This window comes from Emys orbicularis, chromosome 11 (genome assembly GCF_028017835.1).
Source record: "Emys orbicularis isolate rEmyOrb1 chromosome 11, rEmyOrb1.hap1, whole genome shotgun sequence".
In the NCBI taxonomy this organism is placed as follows: Eukaryota; Metazoa; Chordata; order Testudines; family Emydidae; genus Emys; species Emys orbicularis.
This window is the reverse complement of record NC_088693.1, coordinates 38,731,302-38,753,787: the sequence shown is the minus strand read 5'-3', so window position 1 is coordinate 38,753,787 and position 22,486 is coordinate 38,731,302. Positions and strand designations below refer to the sequence as shown.

General features: G+C 40.3%; 1 protein-coding gene across 1 annotated transcript in view; it reads right to left on the bottom strand.

The window, feature by feature from the left end:
• Positions 1 to 22,486, bottom strand: part of MYO3B (myosin IIIB) — a 296,479-nt gene that overhangs the window by 211,796 nt on the left and 62,197 nt on the right. The window contains exon 9 of the mRNA XM_065413693.1: positions 15,270 to 15,415. Coding sequence (XP_065269765.1) covers positions 15,270 to 15,415 — 146 coding nt within the window. The remainder of the gene's footprint in view (positions 1 to 15,269; positions 15,416 to 22,486) is intronic.

Genomic DNA, 22,486 nt, shown 5'->3' with positions numbered 1-22,486 from the left:
TATATTTGAAAATATAATTCACCTAAGAAATTATATATAGCAAATAGTATAGACCAGAGTGTTAATGTTTAAAGAAAGAGTTTTAGGTAATGTTTAGGAAAGAGTTAAGCTATAATGGGAAGAACTTACATTCTTAAAGCCTTGCATCTTGTATAATATACCTGTACAAAGTGAGTACCATGTGGATGTAAAACACTACCACCCAGTCTGAGTGCAGAATTCTGACTTTATATCATTTTACCACCACTGCGGATATGTATAATTGACTATTCATGGTGTAAGGCAGTGGAGAATCAGGCCCTCATTTTGCTATCATATGAATGCTAAGATCTGCCACACAAATACTATTTTGATTGTAGCCATTTAGGTCTAAAAGGGCAATAATTAATGGATGTATTTATGTGGCTTTAGAAGCACACACACCTCTCTCTCTTTGCTCTTTTAGCCACTACTACACCCTACAATCAGCAACACATTATTGAGTCAATTCATCCCTGGCACAACTGCATTTAAGCCAGTGGATTACACCAATGATGAATTTGGCCACTGCCACTACCACTTTTCACAGGGATTGGATTCTGTGCAAGGTTCCCGACCCAGCTCGGCCAGTACAAAGTCCTGACTTTAATACACCTAATAGCTGCAAACTGTGACAAACTGTTGGCTTTTTAATGGTGACAAAATATTGAAATCCCAGAGCCTGAGACAACACAACTCATTTCCCATGGAACTAAGACCTATTTCACCAGCCCTCATAAGTAAAAGGCTATCACAGTAACCCACATCGTTCCTTAACTTTCACACTGTTGTGTGAATAATTTAATAGACTGGATTTAAAAAACGGAATGATTATACGGGTATCTGGTAGTACACTTTCCATGAAGACCTTAGCATTCTGTATCCCCAGTTCAGTTGATGATGGGAGTATCCAAAAGATTATACGGAACTCTCACAAGGGTAAGCAAACTTTTGGTTCAATAAGAACTGAAGCTTTGTCCATCCTAGAACCAAAAGGAGCATTTTTAAGCTTTAGAAAAGTTCTAATAAGGACCCCTCAAGCTACACAGAAAAGGAGGAGCTATGGCTGAAAACCATGGGGGTGACCTCCAGCTGAAATAGCAGTTTAGCCTTTCTCCCGATACCAATTTCCTAGGTTTATAATAAGTTTCTTATACAGGGTTTGTTAACAAAATTAGTAACTACCGTGCTGTTTGCAGCACTTGTACTGAGAATGTCTTGAACACCATGGTACAGTTATAGCACTAGTTGTAAATGGCAACTGTGCTGATGCACTTCCAGAAAATTCGGTGGGGATAGCAATACCCCTTAGTCAATCCCACAAACAACCTAAGACTAGAAACACCCCCATTATGTACAATAGAACAAGAAGAAATGTCTCAGAATGGCTTCTATCTGTCTTAGGTACTTATATGCCCTGCCAATCACCATAATAGCTGAGTGTCTCATAAGCTTTAATGTATTTATCCTCACAGCTCCCCCCTAGCCCCCGCCCAATGCAGAAAAGAACTATAATTCCCATTTTACTGAAAAAGAACTGAGGCACAGAGAGAGTGAGGATCAGATTTTCAAGGTATTTAGGCTCCTAATGATACAGATAGATATCTAGTGAGATCAATAGAAGTTAGGTGTCTAGGTGCTTTTGAGAATCCCACTAGATGCCTATCTGCATCTTTAGGCACCTAAATGCCTTTGGAAATCTGGTCCTAAGAGACTTGCCTGGGGAAGTCTGCAGCAGAACAGGGGATTGAATGTAGGTTCTCAAGTCCCAGGCTAGTGCCCTAAGCCCTAGACCATTCTTCCTTGCTGCCTCTGACCAGCATCTTTACTCCCTTTACTCTTCATATAAGACAAGCAAAGAGAACAAAAATAACAGGAGTACTTGTGGCACCTTAGAGACTAACAAATTTTTTAGTCTCTAAGGTGCCACAAGTACTCCTGTTATTTTTGCGGATACAGACTAACACGGCGGCTACTCTGAAAAGAGAACAAAGAAAATCTCATATACCTCTACCTCGATATAACGCTGTCCTCGGGAGCCAAAAAATCTTACTGCGTTATAGGTGAAACCGTGTTATATTGAACTTGCTTTGATCCACCGGAGTGCACACACACACCCCCGGAGCGCTGCTTTACCGCGTTATATCCGAATTCATGTTATGTCGGGTCACGTTATATCGAGGTAGTGGTATATTTCTACTTATCTGGGTACTTACAAGGCTCTCATAACTTAGCACCTATTTCCAAGCCTACACCTTACCACAGCAAAAACATATCACATGATAACATTTTGACCTGGAAACGTAAAATTATTCCCTCAGATATGCACACAGGGCTCACATTGAAGTCAATATGAGCCACATGCATTCATGGCAGAATTTAGAACCCTTTAATGTGACTTAAGGACTATGTTTTCCATATAGCCAGTAAGTATGAGACAACTTAAGCTCTGATAGATTCAAACCTTCCACCGAATTGTTCAGCATAAGACTTTATTAAGCATTCCTCTTTTATTATTATAACTATCAAATATTTCATTTTTAATAACTGAGATTCCTTCTTTTGGCTCTTTCGCTACTTAACTTATCAACAGAGTTTTCTTCTATAGTTCATGTTTGCAATATTCCCTCCATTTCCACGTGTGCAGAACTCAGACTGCCAGCTGGACAATATTTCAGAATCACTACAAAGAGCAGAATAACCCGAGTCTCTTCATTGTGGTGGCTGGGAATACATGCAAAAAGAACAGGAGTACTTGTGGCACCGTAGAGACTAACAAATTTATTTGAGCATAAGCTTTCGTGCTCAAATAAATGTGTTAGTCTCTACGGTGCCACACGTACTCCTGTTCTTTTTGCAGATACAGACTAACACTGCTGCTACTCTGAAACCTGACAGAATACATGGTGGATCCATTTGCAAGTAAGAAAAGCTAGAGCTTTCAAGTAGGAAATATTATCCAAGAAAGATGTGTGTCCACTTTTTTTTTTGTCCTTAACTAGCCAAAAGGTGAGGAAAGAAAGAGATCACACTCCAGTGTATGGGCCTTTCCTTCCCCACACAAAGACACAGAGTGACGGACACACAAAACTACTTTGGCATCTTCTAAGCCACTTGATCTCATGGCTACGCTATTTATAAAAACAAAGCATAGGTTTATTCCATCCTTTCATTATATTGTATCCATCTAATAATAAATAATAATAAATAATAAATAATAAGAAGAAGAAATTTTGCACTTCTTTAGCACCTGTCTTTGGAGGTTCTCAAAATACTTTGTCAATATTAATTACTTAAACCAACTCTGTGAGGTAAGTAAATATCATTATGCTCTTTTTAATAGATTGAAAAACTATGAGCTAGAGAAATTAAGGGCCCAATTCTGATCTCACAACAGTTTTAAACCAATTGTATTCCGTTGCCTTCAAAAGAGTTACTCCTGATTTACATTGATGTGAGAGCAGAATCTGGCTCTAAGTCTCACAGGCAGAATCAGAAACTGTCCCTTAACTACCAGCGGTCATGCAGAAAACTGCCCTCTCTCTACCAATCCCCTGTCAGCAGCATAATGAAGAGTTAGATCCATAAAGACAATACATCTACAGCCTGGAAATAAATACGTCATTCTGTACTGGTATTTATACCCATAATTCCCAAACTACAATGCAAGATATTTATCTCTTTTTTGCCACAGTTCTTATCCTAGCCATTAGTTTTCTTTTCAAAATTTCAGGGTGCTACTAGCTTAAGAGATTTAATCTATATGATGTAATACTTTTCATAAGATAACATAGCTTGAAGAATTTATGGGTCTATTTCACTTTAAAATGGTTAGTTCTAATGACAGTCAACATTAGACAATCTTTTACCTTATAATATTGTGCCAAAACAGACACACTTAAGTAGTGGCAGCAGATGGAAGAGGTTAAAAGTATCAAATCCTGAATTACCAACTTTGCTAGGCCACATTCCCTTCATAATTTAGACCCTTCTGTTGGAGATTTGAAAATATATTCTAGACAGATGACATGTTAACAGAATCATTTCATGGTTCAGTGTCTTCTCAGTATGATTTATCTCTATCTGTAGGCACCGGAGGTCCCTATTCAGGAGATTTATGAGCTAGTTCCAAGAATTCATTTTCATGAGGGAGAATGTGTGCATTATCACAAAATAAAAGATTAACATTTGCTTTAAGATTATGCTTTCTTCTCCTGATCAGTTTTAGGGTAAGGTGCTTGCATGTAACCCCAGCACTACCTCCATGATGTTAAGGATGCATATAATTAAACGTTTGTGAGGGTATGAAAGTGGTCTTTATAACGTTTGTGCATTAGCCCATGAACATATATCCATTCCTCTTCTAAAGCTATACAAACATACAAAGCTAGGATCAAAAAGTTAGTGTATAATGAAACATTTTGACCTGAAACTTAACTGAGACTTTTTAAAAAACATCTCTGCTATCTAATTCTTGCTGCAGGCACTGGATTTTCCACAGGACCAGGAAAAGGGAAGAGTTTGGCCACTAGAGTTTTCTTAAACACAGATTTTCAAACAAGTTTGGGGCCAGCTTTTCAAGTACTCAGCATCCACAGCTGGGATCAAATTATCAAGAGCTCAGTTTCCATTTAGACACCCAAACAAAGGGCAGAATTTTAAAAGCGCTCACCATCCAGCAGTTCCCACTGTGACACTTATGTGTTGCCGGCTGCTAAGTAGTTTGGCTATATCCTTTTAAATACATTAAAAATGGGGATGGGAAACAGCGCCCTTGTTTTTTTTTCCCAAGTGACACTGTCCCTCAATATCTACCAGCCTTCCACTATAATACTGCTAATAAGGTCCCACCCTACATGGAGGAGGGGCAGGGCAGAATGCAAATGCACCTGTGCAAGTAAGAAGGCAGAAACCCCTCCGCTTCCCATCCATAAAGGAAAAGCAAATCGGACAAGACAATTGGTGCTTGGGCTAAGTAGAGTGAGGGAATGACTGAAGCTTGCTGTACCTGTAGGGTCCCATTAAGAACGATCTACATTCAAACCAAACACACTCACCAGACTCGCTAGGGCCCTGAGCAGACATGGGGAATTGGAGGCTTTTAATAGCAAAGTCAAAATCGTAAGGGCAAAGGTGCGGGCCCTCCACAATCAGAGAAAGAGAGTAATGAAAACAAGGAGAGAGCAGGAACCTTGGAGCAATGAGAGGGGTTGCTGGAAAAAGACATCTTAGTTCTTGGGGTTCACAAACGTCACCATAGAATTAATTTCATCTCAATAGTGAGCATCTTATAGCCCACTCTCACCTCCCATTACAGGTCACACAGGCCATCTGCCCTCCCATTTATGGACATGTCCCCTCTCAGGCATGCTCCCATAACCACGGCAGCTACAGCAATCGCTTACATGGAGGAGTAATGTTGGGAGAGTTATGAATTTTAAGCCTCTTTTAGCAAGATTTGGAATAAAGGGAGACAGCCAGCTCCAGGTGACCAGCCAACTCTCCACCATCTGCAAATGCTTCACAGATCCATACAGCAACAGAGAAAATGAATGCCTGAGATTCCATTTTCAATTAATTTATTTTTCATGTTAGGAGATGGAAAATAATCTATGCAGCTAGAAAACATATTTTGTTATGTTCTGTGTAATTTCGCATGAAAAGGTTTTCATTTTGGTTTAAACAATACTGCCTTTAAATGGTTCTCAAACATTCCTGGTGTGATGCCTTAAGGCATGATCCTGCCAGCACACATGCACATGAGTAACTTCATTCAGATGAGAAGTCCCATTGGCTTCAATGCATGCTCACATGTACATTGCCAAGATCAAACCATTACATTAATTCATCATTGCTCTGAAATATGGGCCTGGTTAAATCCACACCCTGAGTGCCATAGCTATGCTGATCTAAGTAGACACAGTTAGGTCACCAGAAGAATGCTTCCATCAACCAAGCTACTGTCGCTTGGGCAGGTGGAGTTCCAAAACCGCTTCTGATGCTGTAGTCTGTGTCTGCACCACAGGGTACCTCTATGGTGTTCATAGTGTAAAGACAAACTACTTGGGGGTGGCTAGCTATTCCCTAGGGATCAACGCCCTGGAGAACAATATGAAGGGTTTCGATTAGCCATTGGTTGGAGTTACAGAATTCAGATCTGGATCAGGAATGGCAGGAGGCTGTGAGTAAATAGGAGCAAAGAGGGGGAAAGGAAGCAAGGGGGAAGAGGGATATGGAGCAGGTGGAAGGAAGGATGGAGAGGAGCATGGGTGGCAAAAAGAGAGGCTAACAATGAGGGGACTGTGAGGAAGACGGCTGTAAAAAGTTGGGACAAACAGCCAATCAGCATGCACAAAACAGTGTCCAAAGTTCAAACTGAGAAACCTGATTTAGTTTCTTCCATCACAGTCACTGACTGAAAAGTGTAAAGATCTTTCTAGAGTTTCCCCATAACCTCTGTATTTCACTTTCAAGTTAGAGGAAGTGTTATAAATAAGTTATGAGTATCCCATATTCTGAAGCATTTCTGGACTGAACTTCTGTTCTAAGGATACACTTTTGTATATAATCTACATAGATTTTTAATTTCTTTCCTGCTAGAAGAATGTGTTGGATTTATACCTTGTAATAGCTACATTTTAATATCAGACCCTGTATGTTGTTTGCTTGCTGACAAGAATGTTTGGCTATTTCTAAGTTTTTTCTATTTTTAACATTTCCACTGAAACCAACGCATGAAAGCATTAGAAATCCAGCAGTCCAGTGTATACAATGCCTATTAACTTCAGTGGGGTTCCAAATCCACAGCGACTACAGGCTAAGACCCTTAATAGGGATTTGTTTGTGTGTGAAGGGCATGACTATGGGAAGAGGTACACTCATTTAGAGCCTGATCCAAAGCCCATTAAAGTCAACGGAAAAACTCCAAGTCACTTCAGTGAGCTCTGGATCGCGCCCTTAGCTCTTACTGAAATGCATTGGATTCAACTATTTTTTCACAGAAGTCGGAGAGGGAAAAGATCCCTCAGCCATCCAGGCCATATCCCTGCCAGTGCAGGATTGTCCCCTATATGTTTCCCATTGATAACTGGAAAGATGATGGAACAAGTTATTAACTAATCAATTTGTAAGCAACTAGAGGATAACAGGGTTATAAGGAATAGCTAACATGGATTTGTCAAGAACAAATCATGCCAAAAAAACCTAATTTCCTTCTTTGACAGAGTTACTGGCCTAATGGATAGAGAGGAAGCAGCAGACATGATATCTCTTGATTTTAGTACGGCTTTTGACACAGTCCCCCATGATATTCTCATCAGCAAACTAGGGAAATGTGATCTAGATGAAATTACTGTAAGGTGGGTGCAAAACTAGTTGCAACACCATATTCAGAGAATAGTTATCAATGGTTCACTGTGCAACTGGGAAGGTATATCTAGTGGAGTCCTGCAGGGGTCAGTCCTGGGTCTGATACTATTCAATATTTTCATTAATAACTTGGATAACGGTGTGGAGACTATGCTTATAAAATCTGCAAGTGACACCAAGCAGGGCGGGGTTGCATGTACTTTAGATGACAGGGTTAGAATTCAAAACAATCTTGACAAATTGGGGAATTGGTCTGAATTCAACAAGATGAATTCAGTACAGATAATTGCACTTAGGAAGGGAAAATCAAATGCACAACTATAAAATGGAGAATAACTGGCTAGGTGGTAGTACTGTTGAAAAAGATCTGGGAGTTATAGTGGATCACAAATTGAATATGACTCAACAATGTGCTGCAGTTGCAAAAAAAAGTTAGTATCATTCTGGGGTGTATTTACAAGAGTGTTACATGTCAGACACAGGAGGTAACTGTCCTGCTCTAATCAGCACTGGTGAGGCCTCAGCTGGAGTAGTGTGTTCAATTCTGGGCACCACACTTTAGGAAAGATGTGGATAAATTGGAAAGACTCCAGAGGAGAGCAACAAAAATGAGAATGGTTTAGAAAACCTGACCTATAAGGAAAGGTTTAAAAGATGAGCATGTGTAGTCTTGAGAAAAGACAACTGAGGGAGAACTTGATAACAGTTTTCATATATGTTAAAGGCTGTTTAAAGAGGATGGTTATCAATTGTTCTCCATGTCCACTGAAGGCAGGACAAGATGTAACTGGCTTAATCTGCAGCAACAGAGTTGTAGGTTAGAAATTAGGAAAAATGTTCTAGATATAAGAGTATTTAAGCTCTGGAATAGGCTTCCAAGGGAGGTTATGGAAGCCCCATCATTGAAGGTTTTAAAGAAAGAGGTTGGACAAATACCTGTCAAAGATGGTCTAGGTTTATGTGGTCCTGCTTCAGTGCAGATGAATGGACTAGATGACTTCTCCAGGTCCCTTCCAGCCCTACGTTTCTATGCTTTCTTGTCAGGGCCAGGGCATGGACAGCCTGGCTTAGGGGTTAGCATTGGGCATGGGCTGAGGGGCCAGGAGCCAGTTTCCAGGAATCAGGCCAGGTTAGAATACCAGGAGATCCAAATCAAGGAACAAATGGGTGGGCAGTGATCAAGAGTCAGTTACCAAGAGCCACACAGAATCAGGAACCCAGGAGGTCAGATTCGGGACACGGAACCAGGATGCAGTTACCAAGAGTTAGGATACCAGGAGGTCAGGTTCAGGACACGGAACCAGAGGGCAGGAACCAGGAAGCAGTTACCCAGGGTCAGGCTGAGCCAGGATACCTGGAGGTCAGGATCAGAAGGCAGGAACAGATCAACACCAGACCAGCAGTCCATGGCAGGGAGAAGCCCAGTTGTACCTGTTTCCTCCTGTGGCTTAAAAAGGAGCTACAGCCTAATCAGGAGCCTTGGATCTCTCCCAATCACAAAGTAGGGGTGGGGCTTGTGCCCCTGTTGGACATCATGGACCCCGGTCCCAGCTGCTGTCTGAAAGCTGCTGGGTGGAGGACTGGAACGTGATGACTCAAAGACCCGTGCGGCCTGACATTTCTATGATTGTTTTGTCCAGTTTAGTTTTAAAAGTCCCAAGCAGTGTGGCTTCTACCAGATCAGTTTCCTTCCTTAAATTTTCTTCCATTGCTCCTAGTTATACAACCCGGCCACATTCATTTACTCTCCTTGGTGCCAACATCCTTCAAATATTTGTAGACAGTTACTTCTTCCACAATCACTGCATAACTAAGATGATAGATAGATAGATAAACTTTCCTAAGAAATCAATCCTTCCAGCCCCGGGATAATTTTGTTGTTCTTTCAGGGCCTGATCCATTATCTTCAATGGGCTTTGGATCAGTCCTTTAGAGGACAGCAAAAAAGAATAATAATTCTATTAAAAAGAGAGTGCAAGAGAGAACTATCCTGCTCTTTGGTCGTTTATTGGAAATTAATTTGTGGTCTCATTCCAATTCCTAGCTGACAAGTGTCTAAATCATAACGCCACTGTTACTGGCATGCTTGTTGACAAACTGATCAGAAAGACCCAGGATTGAATTAGCATGGCAACTTAACTATTCTATCACCCAAATTCAGGGATTAAGGAATATTGGGGTTTTAGTGTAGGGAAGCTTGCACTAATGCTGGCTATGCTGTATCTGTCCCTTGAACAAGTAGATGACTTCTGTGTCCAAATCTGTCAGTCTGGCACTTTTCACTAGCACTAACATTTCTTAAATTAATTCATGAGGGTTAACTGTCCTTTCCTTGATGAAACATCTCAAAATTCTATGCTAATGTGATGAAATGCGTAGCGCAGGGGTCGGCAACCTTCAGAAGTGATGTGCCGAGTCTTAATTTATTCATTCTAATTTAAGGTTTCGCGTGCCAGTAATACATTTTAACGTTTTTAGGTCTCTTTCTATACGTCTATAATATATAACTAAACTATTGTTGCATGTAAAGTAAATAAGGTTTTTAAAATGTTTAAGTTAATTTAAAATTAAATTAAAATGCAGAGCCCCCCGGACTGGCCAGGACCCGGGCAGCATGAGTGCCACTGAAAATCAGCTCGCGAGCTGCCTTCGGCACGCATGCCATAGGTTGCCTACCCCGGCGTAGTGCATACAACCAGTCTGACACACAAAAATGCTGTTGGAAATGGAAAGGTATGGACCAGCTGTAGCCATGTATGTAGGGGAACGAGGACATGATATTTTTCAGACAATCCAAAACAAACACATGGGTCGCTCATTGCAAATGGCAGTTACACCCCTCCCCCAAACTAGGATTCAAATCAGTCCAGTCAGCAAAATGGCCAATAGGGAATCAATGAAGTTGGAATAATAGAGGATGCTTTGCAGAAATGAGATATGTACAGTAAATCAATACTTCATAACTTTTATTGTCCATTCTAACTTGGTGGCATTTTATATTTCCAGATGAAATGTTTATTTTGACTGTAGGTTATCATAGTCACCGTGGAATTCTGTAACAAACTTCAGTGCAATCTCATCCCTGCATCATTATATATGTACAAATAGCAGAAACTTAACTTGTAAATGCCATTTAAACCATATGACAATGAAAGCCTGAAGAAACAGAGAGCCTCCATTTTAGCATGGGACACTATGGGAGAGTGAAAAACTGGGAGCTGCCTCCCCCCATATACATACCTTTTAATTTTTTTTTTTTTAATCCAGGTTGGGGTGGGTATGCAGAGAGCACTGTGCCTCCCTGGGAACTTCCACCTCAGCGTACTGGTGGATCCAATGCTGTATAACTGAGAATCTGCAGAAGCAATTGAATGTTGGGGAGCTCAATTGAGTTCCCTTTCCTCCCTCTCCTTTGATTTGCTTTGCACCAGCACTCCAGAGAACTAAATATGTTTGTTTGGGCCTATGAATAAATCAGCTGATCATGAGAGCAGGGTTTATCACTTACACAAGCCAAAAGGCAGTGGGATTTTTTAATTAATTAATTAATTAATTAAATTGTGATTGATTGGATCAATAGATATTAAGAACAGGAGTACTTGTGGCACCTTAGAGACTAACAAATTTATTAGAGCATAAGCTTTCGTGGGCTACAACCCACTTCTTCGGATGCATATAGAGTGAAACATATATTGACCAACGAGAGACTGCTGAGCTGGAATTGATATGCAAACTAGACACAATCAACACAGGATTAAATAAAGACTGGGAATGGCTGAGCCATTACAAACATTGAATCTATCTCCCCTTGTAAGTATTTTCACACTTGCTTCTTATCAAACTGTCTGTACTGAGCCATCTTGATTATCACTTCAAAAGTTTTTTTTCTCTTACTTAATTGGCCTCTCAGAGTTGGTAAGACAACTCCCACCTGTTCATGCTCTCTGTATGTGTGTGTATATATATATCTCCTCAATATATGTTTCACTCTATATGCATCCGAAGAAGTGGGTTGTAGCCCACGAAAGCTTATGCTCTAATAAATTTGTTAGTCTCTAAGGTGCCACAAGTACTCCTGTTCTTTTTGCGGATACAGACTAACACGGCTGCTACTCTGAAACTAGATATTAAGAGAAGATATTACGAGTCCATTGTATTGTTTTCCCTCCATACATAATGAACAACCATAGACTTTCAATCAAATGACTTATTTTCAGTTAAGGGAAAACAACAAGAAGGAACAAAAGTAAAGTCTCCATGATTGAGCATCATGTGCATGTCTCCTCTGTAAGAGGCTACAGCAATTCTAAGAACAAAAATGTCTGATGTCTCTGCCACCAGCAGATTTCTTAGAAATTCAGAAGTGTGTGACACATAAAATAAGAGCATCACAGGATCACAGCTTCATGTGCACACCTTGCTCTAAAGGCCTGCCTCCTTATAGTGACTGTCCTGCTCATGAAAGGTGCCAAATTGACGGCCATGGAAAATTAAATTCAGAGGATTTATACAACGCAGGCAGCTATGCTGCAAGCTTCCCCCATGTGCAATGCTTCCACATACTGCCCCTTCAGTGTGCTTGAACCATGTCCTGGAGACAAAATCTTTGAGTACGAGAGGTGCCTGTAACCCTAAAAACTCCTCAAGGCCTATTGGCAAAGGGTTGACTGTTCTGTAACAGCAACTCCTATCTGACCTGACAAACTCACTGCTCACCAAACATACTGCTTTCATGGTATTTATCTATAAAGAATGCCTTGTGAGGTATCAAATGAACGCTCATATCACACTGGTCATCAGAAGCACTGCAAGATATATGCATGGTCTAGGTGTACGGAATTTTGTGTACCTACCAAAAATACATGTGTAACCAGGCAGTTGACAAACAGGTTTTTTTCCAGACAGTAGATAAGATGTATCTCTCTCTGTCACATGTAAATTAAGCCAACACAATGGAAGCCCTGTTTGCATGTGAGGTCAATATGTAAAACCAACAGGAGGGAGCACACTGGCAGGGCCGGCTCCAGGCACCAGCTTAACAAGCAGGTGCTTGGGGCGGCCAAGGGAGAGGGGCGGCACCTGCGGCAATTCGGGGGCAGCAGGTCCCTCACTCCCTCTAGGAGTGAAGGACCTGCCGCTGAACTGCCGCCGCCGATCGCGGCTTTTTTTTTTTTTTTTCCAATTGCCGCCGCTGATCGCGATCCCGGCTTTTTTTTTTTTTTTTTGCTTGGGGCGGCAGAAATGCTGGAGCCGGCCCTGCACACTGGACATCAAGCTTTGGGGAGAAGAGTCTTATTTGGGGGTGCATTTCAAAAATTTACTGGACTATAAGAGGAAGGGAAAAAAGACCCGTTTCTATTCCATTTACTGAGGAAACCCTTTGTAGGTTGGGGGGAGATATTCATGAAAACTTGGATTCTGGTTATGACTGAAAACCAGCAGGTCTGACAAAGACTGAATGCTTGGAAGGAACTCCACTCTATTAAATAGAAAAGGTAACCATTGATAAGTGTAGATCTAGGATTGCATTTTATGGTTTTGTTTTATTTGTAATCTATTGTTCTTACTATCCTTGCTCACTAGCTCTTAAAACCTTTGTTAATAAATGTGTATTTATTTTCACTATAGCTAGATTACAGTGCTGTGTTGTTATAAAGAATCTGATCCTGAGTTATTCTAGTCAAGCTGTGAGTACTCTGTCCCTTCAGGGATAGCCTACCTGGTTATTCATATGAGTGTCCAGTGACAGGAGTTGGATACAACAGAGGGGCAACAGAGAGACACTAGCAGAGGGGCTCAGGAATTGGTATGTCTCTGTCAGTAGCCTGCACAAGAGAGAGATCGATCTGCAGAGACCTGGAAGTCAGTGTGTGTTGGTGGCCAGAGGCTGTTGGTTTTCATGGATAGAAAAGACTGCTTCACGCCAGGGGCATGCACAAAGGCGGGGGCCGGGGGTGGGGTGGTAAGTAGCAGCATGGGACCCCCTCCAATAATGGGGATACAGAACTCCTCTGGCCCTAGGGCCATGGCAGGGAGAGCAAGCTCTTCTGGCTCTGGGGCACAGCGGGGTCACAGAACATGCCCCTCCAAAAGTGGTCAAATTTAAATTCCTGCGCAAGCCCCTGCTCCATGCTAAGGGTAGATAGTAGCAAGGAACCTCACAACTCTGAGTAACCCTGGGGAGCACCACAGTGCCAACATGCTCAGTGCTGAGACTGCTAAAAAGGGCATCAGATGTAGTATGGACACCAGGAACTGGACTGAGATGGTCAAACACCACTAGATGGTCAAACAGCCCCCCTGATGGTAGCAACTTTTTGTCACTACTCACTATCCACCTGGATTGGATTTAAAACAGTACCTGGAGATGACAAGCTCCATATCCCATTAGCAGTCCCTCTTCCCATCAAGCACCCACCATAGTCTATTATGTCTTGTGGAAGTGGATAGTTTCTAGTAGCGGCATTCTAGCTTGTAAAATGCAAAGCAGAAGAAAATCACTTCACTCAAAAAAATAATAAAAATTCTGCCATTATGGAGTTTAAGTAGTAAATACACACTATTTATCTTATCAAAGTAGACACCCCATCTTAGATATTGCAAAGTCATGCAGACATATATCAGTGAGTAGGGAGAGAGATAAATCATACACAGAAATCAAAGCATCCACATGTCCCATTCCATAGATCTTCCTATCACTTGCTGTTATTTAACACTACGACATGATTGCAGCCCTTCTAAACTGATTTGAGTATTCATCTGATTAAATTTATGGACATTAGTTTTGAAATCTGGAGCCTCCCTTGCTGCTTTAATTGTCATGTCCTGTTTTATATTTGTGCCACGGCAACCAGAGGAACTGCTGCCTCAGTCTGAATAATTTGTGGAAGAGTAGTGGCAGTTCACATCTGGGTCGGGTACAAGGAGATAACATTATGACGCAGAACCTAAGACAGCCTCATCTGCATATAAATAGACCTAATCAGAAATGCAAATTGCAATCAGAAGAAATTTTAAAAGCCCGTGATAATTGTGCGATTGTGCAAATAACAAAAGGTCAAACACTTTTATTGTCAAAGCTTTTAAACTGCTATCAGCCAGTGGCGATTCTTCCTTTACAAACGCAATGTGGAAAAGGCAACCATATGCCAATTTGCAGTCAACCTTGGACAAATTCTTGAGAGATTTTTCCTATTATTACCGTGGCCCTCTTGTTAAACCCTATTTCACACTGACAATAAAATCTTGACTTGTCCAGTTAGAAACCTCAATCAGGTGATGATAAAACAAAACAAATACAGATCATGTGAAATGAAATATTCAGGTGATATTAATAACTATGGAAAGAGCTTCCAGCTTCTTTTTATATGTATATTGCACATCTTATCATCCAAGGGCAAATTAAAAAAAGAAATGATGGACACAATTTAGTGAAACTGACAGATTGCTACATAACAGTCTCAAAATTACATGTATTTCTTCCACAATCAGACAAGTCTAAGATTCCAGAGGAATGCCATTTAAAAACATTATGCTACATTTCAGATACTAGCTTCTGCCTCTGTTGAAACAAATGCTTTTATCAATTACAGCTAAGAAAATTACATTTGCAGTCTATTTTGATGGTATAGAAAATCAAAACCCAAGAGAAGAATAAAGTAAATTTAGAATTCTATTATTTCAACTAGCCCTAACTATTAATTATTTCTAAAGTCAGATTGAATAGGAATCCTCATAATGATGATAACTCTTTTTTATCTATTTTCCAGTGATGGTTTCTTACAATTCAAGGAGAAATTGTTTACCAAATATTTATTTTACTTCTCACTAGACTCCCTGTGAACAACAAACTAGTGAGTCAAGAGAGCCATCTAGTGCCATACCTTGGAATCTTAAAAAGCGTTTTCACAGGATGCATGTCAAATAAAGGTGGGTCTCCATCACCCAATTCAATAGCTGTGATCCCAAGGGACCATACGTCACACCGAGCATCATAAGAGTAGTCATACTGTTGTTCACAAGCAATGACCTATCAGATAAAAGCAGGAAAAACAATGTATTAACCTTCTCATCAATTCGCGCTGTCCTAGCATGACATTAATGCACTTTTGATTACCAAAATCACATGCAACTCCTATTTCTGCAGCTTTGCCTGCATTTCCCAGATGGAAAAGTCCTATAGAATTATAACCTCTCCTTAGGTTTGTTTGTTTTTATTTAAAAAAATATTCCCACAAAATTTAATAGAGAATTATACCCCTGCTATAGAACTGTACAGGATGCTTCAAACAACTCTACAAAAAATTCTCTATTAAATTCTATATATTTTAATTTCTACTGAAACCTATTGCAATTCTATTTCATACCTATTAACTTCTACAGCTATTTGTAAGGTGCAAGGGTGATTTGCAGGATAAGAATATTCCATCACTCACTCTCATCAGTCAATTACTTGCAAATATATGTAGTTTGCCCCCTCTGGATTTGAGTAAATAGAAAAAGCTGAATCAATATATCATGGGCCTGATCTAAAGCCCACTAAATTTAATGGAAGTTTTTCCATAGACTTCAAAGGGACTTTGGACCAGGACCTCTATGCACGCTGCCAGTGAAAGTCAGTGTCTACATTCATATGATCACAAGTTTCACAACTAGATCGGAGCTCAAAACAAACCCCTGAATGTGAACATCCACAAACCTTGCTGTGGAGGTCAGAAACCAAATCCAAGTTAAAATTTGATCCTTATCTCTATAAATGCATGAAACAAAACCTCAGATCCAAAAACTCTTGCACTTATTGTGGTTTGGAATCTTGAGCCAAATTTCCAGTTCAAACGCTTCACCATCACCAAGTGCTTTGAAAACTTTTTATACTCTGCTGTGTCATTAATAGGTATGTGCACAGTTTTCTGCATGGGGTGAAATTAAATTGCAAATTTGTGTTAACTATAAACAGAATTGCTGACAGCATAAATTATTTTCTTATAAAATAAGTAAAGGGTGTTGAATATACAAGATAAGAAAATTTAGCAGAGGCAGTATAAGTTATGGTTAGAATAAGAGCATCTCCTATTACAGCAATAATTTATTTTTAATCAGGTCCTTCCACTTCGTCTATCTAGTTTAGTTGTTTGTCTAGAGCAAATTGATTCAGAAAAATTAGATCCCATACCTGAACTTCCTCGCAAAGCTAGAACTAAATGTTCAGATAACATTCCTCCCTAATTTTTTTCACTTTAGTATGTCAGAGAACTTCCTGCTTCTATTCTGTTCTGTTTAGTTTCATATATCATCCTCATGAGCGGGATGTCTGAGTGTTCTCCAGTAGTGCATTACACATCATCATCATCTGTCATGTGAGGTTGGTTTTTTTTCCTCTTATCCTCACTCAAGAGGTAAAATTAAAGTAAAAAGTTTGTGGGGGTTCTTCATTGCTGTGGGAGTTCATTCCACAATCTTGGACTGACCCCCAGGAAAGGTCTGTCTCCTAAACAGACAAGCTTTACTCTGGCAGTGGACAGTTCCATTATATCTGAGGAGTGGAGTTGTCAACCACTGTCCTCATCCCAGAGCTACAGATGATCATGTAGGTATCATCCTAGGCCCAAGCAATTGAGTGCCTTGAAAATATGGACCAAGACCTTGAATTTGTCATGGTATTCTATGGGATGCCAGCGTAAAGACCAGTTTGATGTGCTCACAGTAGCCCATATTGCTAAAAAGATATGTTGTCATGTTCTGTACTAGTTAGAGTTTCCGGATGGCTGCATGCCCAGATACGTTGCAGTGCTGTAGGACTGGAAGCACCAAAATACCCCACAGGCAGAACAGGAATCAAGACATGCAGTAATCGTCTGTGTAGTCACTGTGGGCCAGAAGAGGTAGACATTTGCTGGGCTGCCTAGGATGGCAGGACTCATGGAGTTAGCCATGCTAGCCACAGGGAAATAAAAGTAGAAGTCTAGTGATAAAGCCTCTTCATGACATGTCCCGCTCCAGAGGTCTGGATAACTTCTTATTTTTACAGTACCACATGAGTCTTCGCACATACAGGATGATACTTGCCCTGCCAAGAGGAGTTTATAATTTAAGGGTATAATTCTGCTCCCATTGAAACCAATGCCAGCTTTGCCATTAACTTCATCAGGCCCTAAACTAGACAATATATGGACAGAAAAGATGGGGAAAGAGAACGTAACACACAGGATTATGCAGTGGAGAAGTTTGGCATGTGTACTGCTAATTTGGGGACAGGATGACAGATGCATTTGTATGTACATTAACTGAAACATCAAACCCTTTTGAGATTTGCCTAGGACTATTTAGAACTGAAGTTATTTTTGTCTTGGCTTCAGTAGATATAGCACATAGCTGCAAGCATATAATATACCGCAGAACGATTATGACTGGAGCTCTGCTAGCTGGAGACAAGCACTGTATAATTAGCACTGCTGACCCACCAGATGAAAGGAGTCTTGAGTTTAAAGGGCTGAAGCTCCTGAGGAAAGGTGCTACTGTACTCACTTGACGGCACTAGCTAAGCAGCTTATGAGCAGTGTGAGCACAATGCTGAAAGCAGCGTGTATAAAAAATGAACATGGTACAAAATTGTTACCCTTGTTCCAAGGAGAGCAAAACTGCTAACCAATGTCCAACAAATAAAATAAACCAGCTGAATGTCTTTCCACATGACATTATGCAGCCTATTTAATTTAATCTGATCTCACCTTAGGGGTAAAAAATATTTTCATAGGCCTTGTATACACTAGCGACATTTCCACAAAAGTCTCTCACTCGTTCAGTTCCACTGGTGTTTAGCAACACTGGAAGAGTTGGTGTAGGCACACCAAGGTGAGCGTCTCTCTCTCTCTCTCTCTCTCTCACACACACACACACACACACACACACACGCCAGAGTAAACTCGAGGCCTAAATTGGTTCTTTATTCCCATTTCTTTATTCATGACTTCCAGATCTTATTCAAAGATGAAATTTTTTGTAACATTTATCAATGAAAGATTAACTTTAAAAAAAATCAATTAAAAATTATTGAATTTCAGAACAATTTATATAAGTAGGTAATTATTGATTAGCGCACACAGCCTCCTTAACCCTTTCCCTGTCAGTGCAGGGTTCATACACCCCATCACACACAGTTTTCACAGGGAATTAGGCTTGGGGGCTCAGAGGTAATGGAAACTTCTTCACACTGCAGAGAAGCTTACCAAACCCTCCATATCTGTCATTCCAGCTAGACTGGAATAGCATCTAGAACCACTGCACCCTACAAAAGCGATTGTGGCAACTGACTCTACATAATTACAGACCTATGGGGTAGTCCTTCAGCTTTCCTCAAAGCCCCCCTTCATGCTGCCTAGCTAGGAAGTCAGCGCTCCTGTAGGCAAAGGGTGAGATGATGCAAACACCCCCACTCTGCACAGCAGATTTGGTGTTGTCCCATTGCTTTTTTGACCTTCTCGGATACTGTGCTGATAGATACATTTCTTCTTCAAGGACTTATCTTTAGCTTTCAAAACGTAGCTTTCTGAATTCCATTGTATTGCGTCAATGCTGTTAGCAGCTCCAGCATAACTCTTTCATTCCTATTGCAGTTCATTGTAGCTTTAGTTTGACCTTCATCAAAACTTAAATAAGAAAAAAAATAATCAAGGAAGAAGCTAAATTTTCTCTAGATTGTTTAAATTCTTTATCCACTTCCCAAAAACATCTGTGTTCCCAATGACACGTCACTTTACTGAAATCATGTGAGTCAGCTCCCATAAGGTGGTGACTCAGAGGAAGTCACAAGCAGTTAGCCCATACATAGCTAATTAAATAGACATTATTTTTCTCTTTCACTTTCTTGAAATGTCAAAAATATTTATCTGCTTGGCTACAAAGCTGCTACACTCTATCCCCAGATCGTGTTTGTCTAGATACTTGCATGGTCCTCATCATAGCATTGTGTGAGTTCTTCACAAATATTATGAAATTTGTCCTCAATATCCTGTGAGGCAGATGTAGCAGTTCCCCCATTTTGCAGTCAGGGAAGTGAAGTGAAGCATGGAGAGATTTATTCTCAGGATCAGCTAAAGATCTCAGAGATTATCTATGGCAGAGCCAGGAAGTAAATCCAGATCTCCTGAGTCCAAGTCCAGTGACTTAAAACACAAAGCCATCCTTTCCCTCCATAAGCATGGCATGTTGCCATTGATTCTAATTCTAAAATCTATTGTCTGCAGTTTGACAGTAAAATTCACTCTTCATCTAAACTTTCTTAGAACGTTTATTTACAAGCTATGCCAAAATAATTAAATGAGTGTCACAGGGAGTTGCATTCATGATGGATGGTGTAGTGAAGGGATATAGGCACTGTTTCCAGAACAATGTCATTGAGCTTCTGTAGGCTTCACAAACAGTTTAAGACCTACAATATTCCAACAAAGAGGAGAGAGCATGTGAAGCATCTTTAGATACTCTCCTCTCTACAGCTGACAGTTTATGCCTTCAGTAAATACGGTACATGCTAGTAAAACTACATTACAGCAAAAATCCCGGCATCCCAGGTGAGAAGCATTTAAAAAGAATCAAATTCTCTGTCAATCTATTGTGAGTTCTCTTTGTTTCCAACTAAATTTAATCTGAAATGAAACATGCATCCAAGTGCATTTCAGGCAGTTTTCCATCACTCACCTCTAGCAAGAGAAGCTGGTCAGAAAAGACATTGCATTTGTTGCCACCTTGCTATGGAGTATGTAGAATGTATATGGATTGCATTATCACAGACTCTGAGTGATTACTGAACTGAAGGCAGTTTGCCATTTACCTTGGGATTTGTTAGGATTTTACCATTGTGTGCCCTTCACAGAAGCTTGTGGTGGGGTAGGAGGGAAAGTAAGATTCTGCTTTATTGCTTCACCCATGGAAGATGAGCATGGACAGCAAAGCAGTTGTTTGGAGGTTGGTTTGTGCAGCTGGTTGGTTTCTATCTTGGAGTCTAAGGCCTTGTCTATACTACAAATGCTTTGCTGGTATAGCAATACTGGTATAGCTATTCCAACAGAGCACCCTGGCATAGATGCAACATATGGCAACAGACGGAGTTTTTCTGTCAGCATGGTAATACCACCTCCACAAACAACAATTAGCTGCACCTACACTGTGGGGTTTGCTGGCATAACTATGTCTGCTGGAGAGAGGGGGGCTTCACACACCTGACCACCATAGCTATGCAGACAAATCTTTGTATTGTAGGTCTGGCCTAAAACTGTGACTTCCTGGTCCCAAATTTTGAGTACTGTACTAAAGTTAATGCTCATTCTCCTGTGCATCCAATTCCATAGACCCTACCATGGGACTTCAGGACATATGTGGCTTTAAGGGACCAGATCCAGATCTAGCAATCACAAGTTCATTTTCAAGATTTCCTGAAGAGCCTCCCGGTTTTGTCCTGTCTTCTGAGCTATAGCTGGTGTCTAGGCAACCCTCTACAGAGCAAGAATCTTTTAAATTGAAACAAAAGGCAAAACATTACAGTCTGCCTTCTCTGCAAGAGATCCAGAACCACATATTCCTGGGGACACGCCCTTCTGTCAAAGAGTGCTTTAAGCCCCTCAGGTTCTAAGGGACTGATGTTTGAGATTTTCTTTTTTCTTCTCTCTGCTGTGCAAGCAGGCTAGGAAGACAGAGGCACCAGAAGAAAATCCTAGACCAGGAAGTATGTTACCTACCCTGCCTCCCTTGCTCAAATACATAGTCAGACTTGCACCATATCTAGGAGTGTTCTTCCTCATTGACCCAAGCACAAACTGAGGAGGATTTCACCTTGGCTACCGTCCTCCAGGTCCAAAGCCTGGATCCTAGCAGAAGAGCGCAGTGTCTTTCACAATGTATGCTGAGCATGATGTGGCCCTGCTCTCAGCTGGGACTTAGGCCCTACAGTAATACAATCATAAATATAATAGTAAGTGCCAAACATTTCTTGAAATTTGTGTGCAATAAAATTCAAAATTGTATCTATGCTCTACTGCTACCATACTAGATTTATTGTATTGTTTTCCCACCAAATGAGTTCAATTTTCAGAAATTTCAATATTCATTCATCTTCATGCCAGATAATACCAATTCAGAGGAAGGTGCAAGAATCTCCTTTATGGTCATTTATGAAATAGCCTATCCTGGGAGAAGTTTCTTCCTAACCCCAGATAGTTAATGACTGGTTTATGCCCTAGATAATTTAAAGTTAATATCCCTTTTGTTTTTAATCTTATCTGATGTAATGCATGCTATGAAAACAAATCTAACCTCTAGAAAGAGTTCTTTCAGTAATGTATCTTATAATCAGTGCTATTAAAATAGATATTTGCCACACATGCATTACACATGCTGTAAATATATATTTTCAAAATTTTCCTCACTAAAGGCCGAAAGGCCACACATTTTCGTCTTAGATTTATTTTCTATTACAAAATGCAAACAAGCTTTGCATGCATGATCACTTTTAAATTACTTTCAGGCAGCAAAAAAATTAAAATGAATTTTTTTTATACTTTCTGATTTCTCACCTGTTTAAGTTGTCTCCCTTTATCATGTGGATTCCTAGAGTTTCTTGTGGTAATCAGAATTTACAACCAGAAAATAGTTTCATATTTCAATGGCACCTAAATGCATAGTCAAAATGCTCATATCAGAAGAGCTAATTTTAGCTAAATAGAAGTTAAAGCAAAGAGACCTAAAGCTATTAACCCAGGGCTGACCTTGAGTCCCATGATGTAGGCAAGTGAGCGGTGAACAAGATAAATTGAAGGGTGGAAATGGGGGAACATACTCAATGCTTTTTAGAGGATTGTATGCACTGCACATGTCTATTTAGAATTAATTTTGAAACACAGAATAGAATACAATTTTCAAATGAATGCAGTTCTGTGATTTGGATTGGGAGTTGGATTTTCTATTCCAGGTATTAGATGCCTTTTAACTACAGGTACCAACCTGATTTTTAGGGTTTATATAGTTTAGGTATAAACAAAATAAACCTGCTCTAAGATGAAATCTGTCATAAGGCGACTGTTCTTGGAGCAAAAATCAGGTCCTGAACCTG